This window comes from Gymnoscopelus microlampas (genome assembly GCF_963454915.1).
Source record: "Gymnoscopelus microlampas genome assembly, chromosome: 6".
NCBI classification, from domain to species: Eukaryota; Metazoa; Chordata; class Actinopteri; order Myctophiformes; family Myctophidae; genus Gymnoscopelus; species Gymnoscopelus microlampas.
In genome coordinates this window covers 58,357,128-58,376,773 of record NC_139943.1, presented here as the reverse complement: position 1 = coordinate 58,376,773, position 19,646 = coordinate 58,357,128, and the positions used below count along the sequence as shown (strand labels likewise).

General features: G+C 42.6%; 1 protein-coding gene across 1 annotated transcript; it reads right to left on the bottom strand.

Moving 5' to 3' along the window:
• Positions 1-5,263: 5,263 nt before the first annotated feature.
• Positions 5,264-7,401, bottom strand: LOC311047921 (uncharacterized protein; the record flags this gene model as incomplete). The annotated part of the gene is made up of 6 exons (XM_084060873.1): positions 5,264-5,546; positions 5,677-5,841; positions 6,218-6,382; positions 6,938-7,039; positions 7,126-7,240; positions 7,378-7,401. The coding sequence occupies 6 exons, from the start codon at positions 7,399-7,401 to the stop codon at positions 5,317-5,319; spliced, it is 801 nt and encodes a 266-aa protein (XP_083916999.1). The 3' UTR covers positions 5,264-5,316.
• Between the last annotated feature and the right edge of the window lie 12,245 nt (positions 7,402-19,646).

Below are 19,646 nucleotides of genomic sequence, written 5' to 3'. Positions count from 1 at the left end.
ACCCAGGCAGTGCACTGCACACAGACAGACAGACAGACACACACACACACAAGCCGAGCAGACTTTCATAGTAAGCTCCACTTGGGCGGAGGCGCGCCTTCCTTCCGCGTTTGCAATTAAATTTCAGATTTCAGACTGTTTTGAGACCATAAACTAGCTTAATCCAGATAATCAGGCTAGTGAGAAGGAAACAAATTTGATTTTGGTAGAACATATCACAGTATCAGTGTCTGGTAAGACAAAAAAAAGAATCTTATAGAATGCAGCATTACACTAAAAGAATCTGAACAAGACAAGTTCAGTGAGAACAGCAATGTTCCAGGGTCCATGCAAACAAAATACGCAAGTACTTCAGCACAAAATGGGCCATTTTCAAGGTAAGTTATTCTATTAAATGTACTTATATTAATTACTTCTTAACAGATGGTGTACAAGTCTATTCTCGGAGGTGGGAAGCCTCTCAGCACCCCACCTCCTCTGTAAAATACACTTTTGTGCCTTGAAATAAACCAATGTACCGGACACAGAAACTTCTTCTTCTACTACTTCATTTTTCTCCCCGCCAACACCACTGCCACTTAATGGTTGAGGAGTGAATTGCACCTGATGGAAACTATTACGCATGACTTAAATCTCTCCTCGCCAACTCTCACAGTGTTTATCCTCCTATAATTTCACTAACCTCTGAAGCTCTGTAGTGCGTGGTGTCATGGCAAGCTGCCCGGTTCTCCTCAGTGACTGGAGCAATTGCTCTGAATTTGCACATAGTCATTGACCATTACCATCTGAACTTAACTGCGAAGCCCGTTTCTCAATTTCATCAAATCTCAACGTATCATTAGCGTTTATGTGTCAAACAATAGAAGATAACGTTGCCAGGTTTCTAATGTTTTGGCTCCCAGACCCAACTTTGAGAATAGATTAACGGCGGTAATTTATTTTTATTTTTTTTATAACACTTTTTTATTGGGGATAATTCAATAGTGTGTCATTAATCATTGCATACACAATCATTGCGTATAGTCACCCCCATTGTTTTCTTTTTTTTTAACACATCACAAGGCGAGCCAAAAGACAACATGCAATCCCCCCCAAACAAAAAACAACAAATAAGCAACAAAAAAACCACAACAACGACGTAACTGAGATTAAGTACTAACAAATTAAAAGTACAAACAAGGTCATGGGTCACATCATGGGTCACAGCCATTGACATTGTGTCATATACACCCAAGGGAGAGACAACGGAATCCACTGTCCGCTATACTTGCTGCCTACAGAACGTTCTACTCTGGAGAGGTCTGATTATTAAAGTATTCAATGAAAGGTCTCCACGATTCATAGAAGCCTTCAGTGGTTCCTCTAAGAGAGAATTACATTTTTTCTAGGCTTAAAAAGTACATCACATCGTTTAGCCAAATTGAGTGAGAGGGTGGCTTTGGAGATTTCCAAGCTAGTAGTATTCTTCTTCTTGCCAAGAGAGTTGCAAAGGCAATAATATCTAACTTTCGATTCGAGAATTGTAAAGAATTTGCTGGTGTGCCAAATATAGCTAGCAGTGGACAGGGTTGCAGTGCGTCTTCTAAGACCTCCGAAAGGGTGTCAAACACAAGTGACCAGAACCGTTGTAAGTGTGGGCAGGACCAGTACATGTGTGTAAGGTGTGCTTGTGTCTGAGCACATCGGTCACACTTTGAGTCATCATCAGGGTGCGGTAATTGTTTTTATCGCACGATAAGAGTCTGCCGTTAACTTAGCCCGGTAACAGCGTTAACGGCCCGGCCTTAATATATATTTATATATATATATATATATATATATATATATATATATATATATATATATATATATATATACGTATATATTTAAAAAAAAATATTATTACATATTGGCCTTTCTATTGGCACACACACACACACACACACACACACACACACACACACACACACACACACACACACACACTGACCTACAGCGCTTAAACAACAGGCAGTCAACAAACATGCATTATTTATAACAATAATGACATGAGTCCAAGTTTAAAGAAAGACACATGTACATCAAACTTATGTGACATATGTATGTGCCATAAACAATCAGTTATGAATTTAGCTTCTATTTATGAATTACAAGTAGGCTATTTGTGATCTCACCTACTTTTTTTGCAAAAGCAAGACAACCCCTCAAAAGGCGGCCGTGTTAAGTGGTCAGATAGGTGGGCCACGAATGTAGTCAGGTGGGCACACAAACAAGGTACTCGGGTTCAAAGGCATTTTGGGGCATAGAAAGTACCTGTTCAAGGATGTCCACATGGATGTATATTGTGGCAAAATACATCAATTTGGTGTTCCTTGACATGAACATGTTTGAGAACCACTGCTGTAAATACTAAGCAGGGGCCCACATTTGAGCGTAATGTATGGCGATGGTCTCGTGGCCCATTCTATCCACCGATAGTCAAGGACCTATGGGCCCCTGGGCCCCGGCCCCACAGGCTCATTGGGTAATCCATCCCTGTATAGTTCTGTATTTGGATAGTGCTGGATATTAACAGTGGTACATGTGGCCAAGACCATAGAATTGCATCAACCACCCAACTGGACCTGTCTGCTCATTTGCGTGAGAAGGAAAATGACTTCCAGCATGCTATGCATGTTTCTGAAACAGATTCCATGAAGGTGGCATGAGGACCTGTGCCCATAGCCCAGCACCATGCAGCTCAATGGCATTCAACAGAGAACACCAGATTTGCCAGGTCCATTGGCACCTTGTTCTTTTCACAGATGTGATCAGGTTCACAATGGCCAAATGTGACAGGCATGAGTCTGTGTGACTGGTTTGATAGTGTTCATTGATGGGTTGCACAGATCTATGTCATTGGTCATAGCCAGCAGTACCTGACTGTTGTTGGGCTACATAAGGCCAGGGAATTGCATCAGTGTAAGTTCTCACAATCACTAAGGAGTTTCCGAGTACCTGAGTGTGTATACAATTCCTGGATGACAAAGACATTGATGCCTTCGACTGTCCTTCTTGTTCCTCTGACCTTTGGGTGCAGACAGGCATAAGAGGGATCTGACGAGTTGGGAGTGAGAACGTGTTGAGGGGATCCATATAAATGGGCAACGGGATGAATAACGATTTATCAAACTTAAACTTAATCAATGCACTCATCACTTTCATACATTCCACCAAACTGTGCACTTCTGTCAACCTCCACTTTGTTATTGCAGGACTTCTCAACCTTTTCAGGCCACCACCCCCCAAAATAATCAGATTTGACTTGTTTTATTTATTTTCATTATAGAGGCATTAGGTCTTTAAATTGCCACTTTAGAAATGCGCAGATGCCCTCTATACTCTTTAAAAAAGTAATATTATATAACATATTATTTAGTATCAAGAGTAAGAAGTTATTACATATTATATTACATATTACTTTAGGACATGTTTCATGCTCAAATAGAACAGATGTACAAGCTATCAACACATTGCATTGCAACATGTTGATAGCTTGTAGATCTGTTCTTTTTGCACATGTGACAACCTACTGTACCATGGTGCTTCACACTGGGCTCCTCTACACAACTGGACTGACGGACGGCTCATAGACAAACCATGCAGAGAACAGAGAACTCTTACCTCATTCAAAAACTAATCATGTTAATTTTAGTGCAGTAATACAGCGTTACTTGGTAATATGTAAGTAATATGTAATTAGAATACTGTTTTGGCAATTGTAATAACTTACACTACTCGTTACTGGAAAAAGTAATTATTACATTGATATATTACTGCCCAACACTGACTGTATGTTGGTTTGTTTAGTGAGAAAACAATGTTGCACATAATCTGGCACCTCCCCAGAATCATGTGGGTGCCCCTGACATGGGGGGCCTTACTCACAGGTTGAGAACCAGTGTTATTGTACTTATGTAAATGTATATAACTAACTAGTGTACGTAGTTTATATCTGGCTAATACAGTCATACAGAAAATATAATATAATAGTAATTACACTTCTTTGAGTCTTAGATTTAGGAAAATCTACTGTAATATAATGATCAACTATAATCCTGAATATATAATCCCTGTTTATACCATATAGTTCATGTTGATACACTGTACATATGCTTACCCTGATAGCAAGTTGAAGGCCTGCTGACACTGTACATGCATTCTCATATTCGCTGATGGTAGTCTGCACTTATACATTCATAGACATTGTTGTACTGTATATTCATAGGTGATAGATTGATTATCTATTGTATTTGAGACTGTACTTTATTCACCTCACCATTAATTCAGAAACCAAGGGATGACGTCCATTAGTAGCCTACTAGAAGCCTTTAAGTCTATTTGTGTTCTTATCATCTTGATCTTACCCTTTCCAAAAAAAAACACCATTTACATCTAGAGAATGAAGATTAATGTAGTGACCCCTTGGAATGTAAGTGTTACATTTTTGACAAAACACTGTTTGCAAGTAAAATGTATTCAACATAGAAAAGAAGCAGGTCAAGAGAAAAGTCAAATACATTTACATTTATTTTAGTTCAAATTAACACCCGCAAGGCCTCCTGGCGCTATAATAGGCCATTGTGAAAAGGGTGCCCGTTTTTTCTTAGGCCTTTCACGACAATCGGACACTGCTATCATGATTTGAGGCATTTTGTTCCAAAAATGTGTTTTGCTAGATTAGACCTGCTGGTGGCGCTATAACAGGCCAATGTTAAAAGGGTGGCATTTCTTCCTCAGCCTAGTGGGAATGTGCGTGTAAAATTTCACGGAAATCGCAAGCTGAGTGCATAATTTGAGGCATTTTGTTCAAAACGGATCAATCCTGCAAACTTTGGAAGCCAGCCTTAGCCAATGAAGATGGAATATGGGAAATCGGACAGATCCGTGTTCATCACATGGCTATAGAGATACTGTGTACCGATTTGCATGACGTTTGGATAAAATCTGTAGGAGTAATATAAAGAAATTAGCTTTGCACAAATCGTCCTCCTGGTGGCGCTATAACAGGCCCATGTGAAAGATTTGGGGCAGAGGTTCTGAATTGGCATCGAGGGAGTATGTGTGCACAGTTTCGCAGCGACCGGGCCAATGGTGCCAGAGATTAGCTGGTGACAGATGGACACACGGACGGACAGACAGGGGGTAAAACATGGCCTTCGGCCTGGCGGAGACAAAAAGGCAAGTCACTTGTCCCTGGTATAATCAATCCACAGGTAGGCTCAAGGAAGAGCAAAGGTCCGAGACCAGCCTGACAGCACCGCCTGTCATCAGGCTGCTGAACAAGGCTGATGCCTTTTACAGAGCATCAACTTCAGAGTCTGAACTTTCTGACTCTGAACTTTCTGACTCTGAACTAAAGAAGAAGAGTTCATCCGAATTGTCCACTGGGTCCACAAGAGTTTCATCGGTTGATGACATGACATCTATGTAGAGTTTCCTCACGCGCCTCTTGAGATCTCTCAGCTCCATCTCCTTTCTACGGATGAGGCACGTGAGACCCCTCCTTGCGTCCTCCGGTAGATGTCCTAAAAAAATAAACAATGTGTCACTCACTATATAGGGAAGCAACACATTATTCACACCATAATCATAACCTGTTCAAACATAACATAAACACTTCAATTAGTAGAAGTGCACATTTACTTTGCCACATACCTTCACTCTGATGGAGAGAAACCTCTGACAAAACACTGGCCCGGGCCTTGAGAACATCCCAGTGCTGCCTCATCTCTCTCACGAGGATGGACTTCTCTTCCTGAAGCCTACGAACTGCCATGCACTTATTGAACACGTCTTTCTTGGTGCTGTAATCAACAGACCCTGAAATACATACTGTAGATATGGAAGGTTGAGACTACTGCGCAAAGATTGTAGATGCATATATCATTTGTCATCATCTATCAGTATTAAATCATATACGGTACACTTTAACAACATGGAAGAATACATACAGGACGTTAACTACTTTAGAGCTCAGGTTTTGCATCTCTATGGGAAAATGTGCTCTGAACAGTACTCCCGGACCCAATGGGAGAACTCTATACTAGTAACCATCAGCGGTTTCCGCTCTACATAAAAAAAATGCTGAAAATAGCCGATAGACAAGCTCACAACACGTCACACTCGTCAATCTGCTGTTTTCCACGAAGGTTTTACCAGTATAGAGACGCTGGGGTTTAAGTGGCGAAATGCTTACCACTTTGTGTAATTTGCCACGGCCAGGGATGCTCTGTGTCAAGGATCGTGTCGAAGCACAACGTTTGCTCAGGAACCAGGCTGTTGTACTCCTCTACCATGACCTTCAAAGCATTTTTCTTCTGCCTTAATTTCCGACGGATTCTGTGCCGTCCTTTGTTGCTGTCTGAGAAGAAAAACATTTTATGGTTGGGTTCACACAGACACTTGGTTATGCCTACATGGGCGTCTTTTTGTAATGGTTTTCAAAAGGGACTGGAGCAGTTTTCTGGCATTGCGCCATTTAGCCAGAAAACCACTCCATTCCCATTGAAAACCATTACAAAAACATCCGACACAGACATAAACAAATGTCGGTGTGAACTCAGCCTATTACAAGATGTATATGACCCTGGTGCAACTCTCTCAAATGCTACAGAGAGGCTGTAACTCTGCCAAACAGAAATTGTACACAGTCAGAGAGACCCCCTCCCCCACCCGTGCCTTGACGATACGTCAAGGCGACTAAACTCTGGTTGTTGACAGTCAACTTTCAAAACTCAAGTCGTTATTGCCCTAGTGTGTGTATTCATTTCCTGTGCATTTTCAGCACTTCCAGGTTGGTAAAGTTTGTGAATCAACACAAACACACAAGCACTACTTTATGCTACTGTATGGTCATTGTAATAGTAATGGAAATGTTTGGAACTGTTGTCAGAATAGGCCGAAAATGTCAACTTACCATTTTCTCGGTAGATGCGTTCATTCCTGGTTTTAATGCTGCTCGTGAGGGCCTCGATCTTCTGACACAAAGTCTGCAGTGTGCCTTGATGTTCAGTTTCTCCTGAAAAACAATGAATAACAGTGTTAATTTAAATTAAAAAAGGAATAAAATATTCATATTTTTATATCAGATCATGTTTATCTTACCATCTGCCCAGTCTTTGACATCTTGAATGTACTCTTCAACATTGTGTTCTTCCAGTTGAAGTCGTGCTTTCAGGCTTTCCAGGTCTGCCAACTTGTTTTTTAAAACTTTAGAAGTCTGAAATTAAAAGGAAAACCAATACACAATCCAGAAGTCCTTCCAATGTGTAGTTTATGACAGAAACTCAAGTCATGATTTCTTTATTTTACATCATGCAAAGTGCATTAGCATGTAAATGAAATAACAGTTTCTACCTTGTGGGAGAGTGAATTGGACATGTTGTCACATTTATGTTGGTTCCATCGTATGGACAAAAGTGTCAGCATGTCACTGCGGCATGCAAGTACACATAGAGGAGTTCTGTGAATTATTACTATTATAATTATGTTATTCACACTATACTATATACAAATGTACAATTACACAGCACCTTCTTTTGACATGTGCTTCGTTGTTACGGCTATCCTGGAGAGAAACGCATTGCACTGTTCCACTTCTTCCCCGAGTGTGGAACCAGCACCGTCTTGGTTAGCACCGCTCCATTTCACCTGCACAGAGATAATACAAAACCTGAATATCAATTGCATTCACAACAGCACATGCCTTTTGCAAGACTCAATGGTGCCATTTAATTAAAACAATGAATTAAAAAAAGAAAAGCCAAAATGGACGAAACAAGTACTGTGTAATGACTGTCTAACAAAGCTGAAAACGTTAACTGCCTCAACAGTAGTAGATATCAGTTATCTGGTACATGATTGTCAGATCATTTATAGGATTGACCATCATCTTATAATCACATATCGTCTTATACTAACCTCACATTTGTAATCATACGCTTTAGCATGGACAACAGACAGGAAGGGCCGCATGTTTTGAAGGGGCTGGCGCTCTGGACAGTGGGCACACACTTTTTGTAGGTACGGCCAGTACTTACAGGCAACATCCATACAAAAGAATGTGATGTCATATTTGGATGACATTTGGTGCTGTAAGAACATGGGGTACGCAAATATATATATATATATATATATATATATATATATTTTGAGGATTAGTGCAAAATATTTTTAAAGCAGGTAGAAAAGCATGGCAATAATTAACCACTTAAACCCCAGGATCTGTATTCTGGTAAAGGTTTTGCAGAAGATAGTAGATTGTCAAGCTCACAACGTGTCGCGCTGCGACGTGTTGTCGATCGGCTATGTGAAGATATTGGACAACTTTTCAGTGAAAATAGCAGAGCTTGTCGATCGGCTATTTTCACTGAAGATATTGAATGTAGAGTGAAAACGTTAAAGACACTAGTATAGAGCCCTGAGGGACTCCACTCAATAGCGAATGGGATTTAAGTGGTTAAATTCTATGACAATGTTTTACTTAATAATCAGATAGAAGAGAAAGTCTGCAATTACATGTTTGATTTTGCTGTGTATATCACGCACAAATCTGGCCACATCTTCATCATTGGCGATGAATACACCATCAAAGATGGCTTGCTCCTTGGATCTAAAAAAAAAAGTTAAATTTAAGATGTTGAACACTCCAAGTTCAAGGCATTGCCAGACTGATCACGTAGGATCTCTCAAGCATTCATGGCAATATGGCGGGGAACGTAATCAGTCTGGGAATGCCAAGCTACAGTACAACTGGGTTACACCGTGTAAAATACACAATTGATTATTTTGCCATTCCTTGATATTAACGGTGTGGATTGTGTACAATACCTTGCTGTACTTTTAAAACGGTAATGTTTGCGGTTCCCATCAACAGAGACCGCAAGCATAGATGGTGTGCACGCAGGACAGCAAAGTGGCTCCTCCTTGCCGAGGGAATCAATTTCAGACCGAACAGCAGCCCATTCAAAAAAGCTTTTTTGAAAGCTGTCGGATGAAATTTTCCCAGTCTAGAAAAACAGCAAAAACAAAAGCAAAAAACAACGGTTTAACAGCAATGTTCATATCCAAACACTAATAATGTTACAATGCTTGAAGTGCAGCCCGAAGAAATTAGTACTTACATGGCCAAAGCGAACAGTCCTTTTGTCAAGCATTCGTAGAAATGCCTGAAGTGACAGCCCTGGTGACGCCATCTTCATGTCCTCAAAAGTGTAGAACAAGTCTGCTTCATAAATTGTTAAAAAGTTGAGGGTGGCTGACCAGGGGAGGCATGCGTTAATTCGACAGACCTTTTCTCCGACTATGTGGCATCCGCGTGCGGTTAGGGTTAGGGTGCGGGTTTGGTTCGGGTTTACTGTTTAATGTCGGAGCACTGCGCTGTCGGAGGAATGCGCTGTCGGACTAACGTATTGCACCCGCTGGCCAGTAGCCATTTTGTACAAGATGCTCCACTCCTGCATCCCACGTAGCCTGGCATCCCTCACAGGTCAGCTGTGGCATGCTGAGATCATACCGTCCTACAAATAACCTACAAATACTCTTTTTCAAACAGAGCAGAGGAAATCCTTTATGTAATTACCATTTATTGTGACCAAAGTAACGTCCTTCCCTTTGCTGACCTGCAACACCTCTGGTGGACAACCACAGATTTGGACAGGCATCTCAATGGGCAAGAATTGCACTAAAAGAGAGTTATGTTAATTAATCATTAGTCAAATCACATAAAGCAGTCTAACGTACCTTCACTAGTTATCTTTGTTATGTCAATGAACTATAGTAGTTTAGTGTGATACTTAAGCAATATTACACGAGAGGGTGTGCTTTACCGTCATTATTGGCACGCCAGTGATGCGGTCAGGAACGAGGCGCAGCCGAGTTCCGCCAGCATCACTGAAGTGGTAAGGTAAAGCACAACCTCGAGTGTAATATTGAGATTATACAACAGTTACCAACAAAACACATCCAAATGTATTCATATTGTGGGGCAATTCATAATAAAAATGTTTCGCTATTATATTTTGATGGAATCGTGCACTTTACGATACAAGCATGAAATTTGTCACACAGTTAGAGCATGCCATAAGGAACATTTTTGGCTATAGGGCCATCGCAGATTTGTCCTGTGGTAACCATGGCAGCCATTTTCCAAAATGGCCTCCATCTGCTGTTATTTTACCAATAACTCAGGTACTAGACAACCTAGGATCTTGATTCTGGTGACTAATCCTACATTTTCAAGTATGAGGAATACAGTGGTACTATATAGAATTGTCCTGTGGTAACCATGGCAGCCATCTTTCAAAATGGCCACCACCTGCTGTCATTTTACCAATGACTCAGGTGCTAGACCACCTAGGATCTTGATTCTGGTGACTAATCCTACATTTTCAAGGATGAGGAATACAGTGGTACTATTCACAACATGCTAGTAACTACCTAACTAACTACAATACATGAGGAGGCTGATACTCGTGTCATATTACACCTAGAAGATGCTGTGAAGAAAGGGTATAGCAAGGTGCCAATAGGCACATGGTCCTGGCAGTAACGTCAGCCCAACGCCTCCACTTGACTGAGCTGTGGGTTGCTTTTGGAACTGGGAAAAGTTTCCGTAACTTAGCAGCTCATGAGATGGCAAGGGCATTAGGCCCAGATCGATGCTTAGCCTTACCCATGTTCCATGCCTTTACTGGATGTGACACAGTGTCATCTTTTGGAGGCAGAGGCAAGAAGACGGCATGGGAGACCTGGAAAAACTATGGTGACGTCACACGTGCCTTCAGTTCCTTAGCTGCCATCCCAGACAAAATAGATGACTGGATGGAGCCTCTGGAGCGATTTGTGGTATTGCTCTATGACCGCACTAGCGGCCAGGCATCAGTGAGCGGGCACGGAAGCAGCTATTCACCCAGAAGGGCAGAACAATTGATGGACTCCCCCCAACACGAGCTGCACTGATTCAACATACAAAGAGGGCAGCCTACCAAGCTGGCCACTGTTGGGGACAGGCGATGGTTGCAGCCCCTGAACTCCCATCCCCAGGTGAATGGGGGTGGAAGAGGAAGGAGACAGGTGAATACAAATAATTTAATCCACTTCTTTACACTTGTAAACCTGTGATCTGACAATAAAGCTGATTCTAATTTTGACAGGAGGATGGGAAGTGCACGGGACCACACAGAAGCGAGCCTGGCCTTTCGGGAACTCCTCCGCTGTGGTTGCAAAAAGGGATGCAGTGGACAATGCAGATGTGTTAAGGCAGCACTTCAGTGTACTGCCCTTTGCTACTGTGGTGGACTGTGCAACTAACATTGTGTAGATTATCTGGCTTTATTGAATAGACCCCTTAACAGTCGACGTCACACTGATAAGAACCAGTCTGCGCGGAACCAGTGTGCGCGCAATGAAACCCATTCTATCAGGTCTCGCTAGGACGCGCCTCACTAGCCAACACACAAGAGGGGGTTGGGGTGTGCTGAAATCAGCGCACCCCAAAACAACAGGTTGAGAATTTATTGTGTGAAACAATCACCTGTGCGTCCAGTCTCAATGTTGGTAAACAAATAATTGGTCTATATGCCATTAGGCTATGACTCATGAGTACTCTGCCTTTGTTGTGTCTTATAGTCCATTGAAAATAATTATGCAATACTACTACTAATAACAGAAACAGTGAAGTACTGCATTCTTGACACGTGTCAGTTTGAAAACATCTACTGTACTACATCATTACATATTTTGATGGGTTTACTATTATTTAATTAACTGAATGCCAGATACATGTAGTTAGGTAGTAGAATGTACCGCTGTATTCCTCATCCTTGAAAATGTAGGATTAGTCACCAGAATCAAGATCCTAGGTGGTCTAGCACCTGAGTTATTGGTAAAATAACAGCAGATGGAGGCCATTTTGGAAAATGGCTGCCATGGTTACCATAGGACAAATCTGCGATGGCCCTATAGCCAAAAATGTTCCTTATGGCATGCTCTAACTGTGTGCCAAATGTCATGCTTGTATCGTAAAGTGCACGATTCTGGCCCGAAACGCCTGGACTATATCTCCTCCTGGGATTTTTGAGCAATCTGCACGAAACGTTTCACACTTGAACTTTGGACCACTTTCTACAAAAATTTCCAACGGATTTTCCATAAGTGAAAAAATGCAGAAGTTAGGAGCCAATGACTGTTTTTCATATAATTCAAAATGGTGGGAGATCTAAAGGTCAGAGGTCAAAAGTCAGAGTGTGAAAGTTGTTCAGCATGAGGAGACGCATATGTGTATCCAAGTTTCATGGCTGTAGGTCAAACAGGGCATGAGTTGTACCTGTTCAAAGTTGGCTTTTTTCAATTGAGTGCTATAGCGCCACCTTTTGACGAATGAGTGTGAGAATTATTTCTTGATCGTTTTTCATGACCATCTACCATATGGCCGAGTTTCGTAAAAAGCGACTGCACGGTTCAGCCAGAACTGCGAAAAGTGGCAGAAGAAGTGACAGAATACTGCCAATAACAATACGGTTCCAGAGCAGAGCTCTGGCCCCGTAATAAATATAGCTGCAAGCAGCAATGAGCGGTTTCGAGAATAAGAGAGAGAGAGAGAGAGAGAGAGAGAGAGAGAGAGAGAGAGAGAGAGAGAGAGAGAGAGAGAGAGAGAGAGAGAGAGAGAGAGAGAGAGAGACACACACAGAGTGGCAGACAGACACTGACAGACTGGCGGACAGACTGTGACAGACTGGCAGACTGGCAGAGTGGCAGACTGGCAGACTGGCAGACTGTGACAGAGTGGCAGACTGGCAGACTGTGACAGACTGGCAGACTGGCAGACTGTGACAGAGTGGCAGACTGGCAGACTGGCAGACTGTGACAGAGTGGCAGACTGGCAGACTGTGACAGACTGGCAGACTGGCAGACAGACAGACTGTGGCAGACTGGCAGACTGGCAGACAGACAGACAGACAGTGACAGAGTGGCAGACTGGCAGACTGTGACAGACTGGCAGACTGGCAGACTGTGACAGAGTGGCAGACTGGCAGACTGTGACAGAGTGGCAGACTGCGACAGAGTGGCAGACTGGCAGACTGTGACAGAGTGGCAGACTGGCAGACAGACAGACAGTGACAGAGTGGCAGACTGGCAGACTGGCAGACTGTGACAGACTGGCAGACTGGCAGGCTGTGACAGAGTGGCAGACTGTGACAGAGTGGCAGACTGGCAGACTGGCAGACTGTGACAGAGTGGCAGACTGGCAGACTGGCAGACTGTGACAGGGCGGGCCATACTCAGGTGCTAAAATGAATATTAAGGAAATCCAAAAAAGAGGGGTGTCTATTTTATGTGTTTTTTGATGGAGAGTTCAAATATGACATTATTTTTTGGATAGGACAACTCTTACCTACATTTTTTTGCATTTTTATATCGCTAATTGTACCCGTTCTAATTAATTTATAAGATATTAAAATCCAAAGGAAATCCTAACATGTGGGGTGTCTAAATGATGTGTTTTTATATGGGGAATTCAAATGTGACATTATTTTTTAGGTGGAATAACTCTAACCTACATTATTTTGTACTTCAAAATGACTAATTTTGCCCTTTTTAGCCTCATTTTAGGATATTAAAAGACATAAGGAAAATACTTTATATTGACAAAGCCAAATCAAACTTACATATTTATTCACAATGGAAGTGCATGTATATCACTGGATACAATTATGAAGATCAATTATCACTTCCTGAACTTTGCTAGGTTGTACAAGTCCTACACAGATGAATAATTTTCATAAAACTGTAATAGTTAAAATCTATCTCCTCCTGGGATTTTTGAGCAATCTTTACGAAACATTTTACACATGAACTTTGGACCACTGCCTACAAAAATTTCCAACGGATTTTCCATAAGTGAAAAAATGCAGAAGTTAGGAGCCAATGACTGTTTTTCATATAATTCAAAATGGTGGGCGATCTAAAGGTCAGAGGTCAAAAGTCAGACCACGAAAGTTGTCGGGCATGAAGAGACGCATGTGTGTATCGAAGTTTCATGGTTGTAGGTCAAACAGGGCATGAGTTGTACCTGTTCAAAGTTGGCACTTTCAATTGAGTGCTATAGCGCCACCCTTTGACGAATGAGTGTGAGAATTATTTCTTGGTAGTTTTTCATGAGCATCTACCATATGGCCGAGTTTCGTAAAAAGCGTATGCACGGTTAAGCCAGAACTGGCAAAAACAAGTATTTTTCAAACTGCTCAAAATTGCGGAAAATCTAAGGGCGGAGCTTAATGGTCAAATCGATACGTGTGTTCCTCATGAGTCAAGGCACATGTGTAAGCAAGTTTCACGACTTTCGGCCAAACGAGGCATGACTTATGCCTGTTTAAAGTCTGCCTTTTCAAAAAATTGCTATAGCGCCCCCTTTTGGCCAATTGGAGTAAGATTGGTTTCAGTGATATTTGGAATGACCCTGTACATTTCTGCAAAGTTTCAAAGAAATGTGAGTCTGCATGTATGTTTTAGGCACAGATGAATAATTTTCATAAAACTGTAATAGTTAAAATCTATCTCCTCCTGGGATTTTTGAGCAATCTGCACGAAACGTTTCACACTTGAACTTTGGACCACTTTCTACAAAAAATTCCAACGGATTTTCCATAAGTGAAAAAATGCAGAAGTTAGGAGCCAATGACTGTTTTTCATATAATTCAAAATGGTGGGAGATCTAAAGGTCAGAGGTCAAAAGTCAGAGTGTGAAAGTTGTTCAGCATGAGGAGACGCATATGTGTATCCAAGTTTCATGGCTGTAGGTCAAACAGGGCATGAGTTGTACCTGTTCAAAGTTGGCTTTTTTCAATTGAGTGCTATAGCGCCACCTTTTGACGAATGAGTGTGAGAATTATTTCTTGATCGTTTTTCATGACCATCTACCATATGGCCGAGTTTCGTAAAAAGCGACTGCACGGTTCAGCCAGAACTGCGAAAAGTGGCAGAAGAAGTGACAGAATACTGCCAATAACAATACGGTTCCAGAGCAGAGCTCTGGCCCCGTAATAAATATAGCTGCAAGCAGCAATGAGCGGTTTCGAGAATAAGAGAGAGAGAGAGAGAGAGAGAGAGAGAGAGAGAGAGAGAGAGAGAGAGAGAGAGAGAGAGAGAGAGACACACACAGAGTGGCAGACAGACACTGACAGACTGGCGGACAGACTGTGACAGACTGGCAGACTGGCAGAGTGGCAGACTGGCAGACTGGCAGACTGTGACAGAGTGGCAGACTGGCAGACTGTGACAGACTGGCAGACTGGCAGACTGTGACAGAGTGGCAGACTGGCAGACTGGCAGACTGTGACAGAGTGGCAGACTGGCAGACTGTGACAGACTGGCAGACTGGCAGACAGACAGACAGACTGTGGCAGACTGGCAGACTGGCAGACAGACAGACAGTGACAGAGTGGCAGACTGGCAGACTGTGACAGACTGGCAGACTGGCAGACTGTGACAGAGTGGCAGACTGGCAGACTGTGACAGAGTGGCAGACTGTGACAGAGTGGCAGACTGGCAGACTGTGACAGAGTGGCAGACTGGCAGACAGACAGACAGTGACAGAGTGGCAGACTGGCAGACTGGCAGACTGTGACAGACTGGCAGACTGGCAGGCTGTGACAGAGTGGCAGACTGTGACAGAGTGGCAGACTGGCAGACTGGCAGACTGTGACAGAGTGGCAGACTGGCAGACTGTGACAGACTGGCAGACTGGCAGACAGACAGACAGACTGTGGCAGACTGGCAGACTGGCAGACAGACAGACAGTGACAGAGTGGCAGACTGGCAGACTGTGACAGACTGGCAGACTGTGACAGAGTGGCAGACTGGCAGACTGTGACAGAGTGGCAGACTGTGACAGAGTGGCAGACTGGCAGACTGTGACAGAGTGGCAGACTGGCAGACAGACAGACAGTGACAGAGTGGCAGACTGGCAGACTGGCAGACTGTGACAGACTGGCAGACTGGCAGGCTGTGACAGAGTGGCAGACTGTGACAGAGTGGCAGACTGGCAGACTGGCAGACTGTGACAGAGTGGCAGACTGGCAGACTGGCAGACTGGCAGACTGTGACAGGGCGGGCCATACTCAGGTGCTAAAATAAATATTAAGGAAATCCAAAAAAGAGGGGTGTCTATTTTATGTGTTTTTTGATGGAGAGTTCAAATATGACATTATTTTTTGGATAGGACAACTCTTACCTACATTTTTTTGCATTTTTATATCGCTAATTGTACCCGTTCTAATTAATTTATAAGATATTAAAATCCAAAGGAAATCCTAACATGTGGGGTGTCTAAATGATGTGTTTTTATATGGGGAATTCAAATGTGACATTATTTTTTAGGTGGAATAACTCTAACCTACATTATTTTGTACTTCAAAATGACTAATTTTGCCCTTTTTAGCCTCATTTTAGGATATTAAAAGACATAAGGAAAATACTTTATATTGACAAAGCCAAATCAAACTTACATATTTATTCACAATGGAAGTGCATGTATATCACTGGATACAATTATGAAGATCAATTATCACTTCCTGAACTTTGCTAGGTTGTACAAGTCCTGCTTTGACGCTTTGCCTTAGACATCAGTCTCCTGCTGGTCTCCTGAGTCCTGATCCCTCCATCCCTCTTTTCCTTAGAGAAGTATGTAGAAGAAGCCTCAGTCACCATTTTGACAACCCTCTCAATGCTCTGAGTGTGGCAGGGCCAGTTGGGCACCTCCATGGGATGACAATGAAGTTTTTCATCTCCGATGTGTTTAGTATGCAAGTGAGAGGTGGCTCTGACACACCTTCTGACCAGCTAATCAATCCACCAATGCTGGAAGCATCATAATTGATCTCAGTTGTCCCTATGGTTCTTACAGAGGAGTCCCCCAGCTGAGTGTCTGGGTCTCCTTCTCCCCTGATGGCCAGGATTCCCTCCACCCCCTCAATCCTCTCCTTCTGATCCTTAGCGCTCAGCAGTGTTTGGAGGGTGGATTCATTATGGGCATACCAAGCAGATCTTCTAACAGTTGGCATCACAATGTCCAGTACCTACTTCCTCTGGGACTTCAGGCAGTCCAGCTGAAACAGGATGTGCCTAGGCCCTTCAATCCAGGACTCCTTGATCTTCTTGAACCAACATGGATAATACACTCCAATGATGTATTCCACAATGAACTGCAGATTTTTCTGATTCTTTCCTCTCAGTCCATGCTTTGACACCCAGAGCCTGAGAAGTCTGTTTGCTGTGGTGAGCCGGTGGCTGTGGTTTACTGGCCCATTGTGGCCCAATATCCAACAGATCCAGCCTTGTAGGAACCACTCTGTCTCCGAATGCACAAACAATTTGATAGCCATAGTGTTGATCAGTCGAGAAATCTTGAATGACCTTGTAAGGCAGCTTGATCAGTGAAGGGCCATCAGAGATCCTGGTAAATTTTGGATTGATATCCAACTCTGTAGCTGAATCAAGGAGCTTTAGTATTGGTCCAGATAATTTGTTGACAGAGTAGGACCTTCAAGTTCAACAATGAGCCAGCGGAGGGGCAGTTCACCAGTGTGTAAGTTGCACACCAACCAGACCAGGTGTCTTCCCATGTGCAGCTCCAGCTTCCTCACAATACTCCAGCTTTTACACCACTGTTGACATTTGTTGAGTCTCCTCCAATGGCCCACAAGGTCTTATGAAAACCTTTCTCTCTCAGCCAAGCAAAAAGGACCTTAGCATTCTGCACTGCATGTGACTCCTCTTTAGTTGCTGTTTCTGGGGTAAAATGGAACATATAGTTGCTGCCAGGCTCACTGACAACACTATGTTCTTCCCTCATCTTTGCAGGAAAAGATTGGTCACTGCCCTCAGCTTCCATCATTACATTGGTCAGGTCAATCCGTCCATCAAAGAGGATGCAGGACTCACACGCCCCCCCCCCCCCCCCTCCTTCCTGCACTTCTCCTCAAATTCATCCCCCAGCTCTCGTATCAACTTCTCCTGTGCTATCTTGACCTTGTTTTTATCAATCACTTTTCATAGGGTGTCTTCTGTGATGATTCAATCAGAGCCGCAGTTGCTATTGCTGCAGTTGGCCTGAGCAAATTAATTACAAATTAATAAAACAATAATCAACTGCAAATGTATGTAGGTTAGGTTTATCAGAATTGAAACATTTCTTCAGATTTGTGTTTTACACACAAACATCTGTTATTTGAACAGGAATTCTTTATAAAAGCCTCCCATCTTAAGTTCTGTCTTCGAGAAGAAAATCGCTAATTAATCAAAGAAATGGACAATAATCAATTGCAAATTGATGTAGGTTAGGTTTATCAGAATTGGAAAATTTCTTCAGATTTGTGTTTTACATGCCAACATCTGTTATTTTGAACAGGAATTCTTTATAAAAGCCTCCCAAAATATTTTTTTCTTCTAGAAGAAAATCGCAAATTAATCAAAACATTTACAATAATCAACTGCAAAAAAATGTAGGTTAGGTTTATCAGAATTGAAAAATGTCTTCAGATTTGTGTTCTACATGCCAAAATCTGTCATTTGAACACCCCTCTTTTTTGATTTTCAAAAAAAAAAAAGTATGGCCCGCCCTATCTCAGACAGAGTGGCAGAGAGAGAGAGAGAGAGAGAGAGAAAAAAGAAAGAGAGAGAGAGAGAGAGAGAGAGAGAGAGAGAGAGAGAGAGAGAGAGAGAGAGAGAGAGAGAGAGAGAGAGAGAGAGAGAGAGGCAGTGAGAAAGAGAGGCAGTAAGAGAGAGGCAGCGCGAGAGAGAGAGCGAGAGAGAAGAAGTGAACATGCATTAATTAACAAAGTCATGATTTTTGTTCAGTAAATTATATTTGGACCGGTTAAATTGGGGTTTGAACCAGGGACCTATAGACTTGTGGGTAGACAGTGTAAAGGATAAGGATAATTCCAGGTCCGTTCATGAAAGTCCTTGCGGTCTTGTTTCCAATGAGGGCCTCTGAGCAATTAGGGGTTAAGAGTCTTGCTCAGGGACAAATTTCATTTCATCGACACATTTGCTGGCCTGGCCTGGAATCGTACCTGGGGCAACCAGGGCCTCTGGCTCCCTAGGCGGGCTCACTAACCACTCAGCTATGGCCACAGTACAGACTGAGCCATTGGATAGACAGAATTGGATTTCATATGTGGTAAGTTATCATACAGCATGGGTTGCTTATTATATACATACAAGCTCATAACGCGTCACATTGTAGATCGGCTGTATGTGGTTACTGTAGGTGTTGTATTAATAATTACATCTGCAAAGTAACAAGTAACTAAAGCTGTCATCTGCTGTAATTGTAGTAGAGTAGAGTAGTAAAGTAAAAGTACCTAAAAATTGTACTGTGCATGTGGCAGGTGTGATTGGTGATGAGTGAGAGCAGGTGAGAGGGGTGGATCCAATCCATGGGAATAGGGGGAATTCCAAATGATGATCACCTCAACGCATTGTTGGGGACAGGGATCGAACCAGCGACCTATGGATTCACAGGCTGCCTCTCTTCTCATTGAGCTAAAGATATGGCCTCCCTGATGGTGTCTGTTGATATCTATAGGTTTTTCCGTCCTATAGGTTCTTCCGGTGTGAGATTG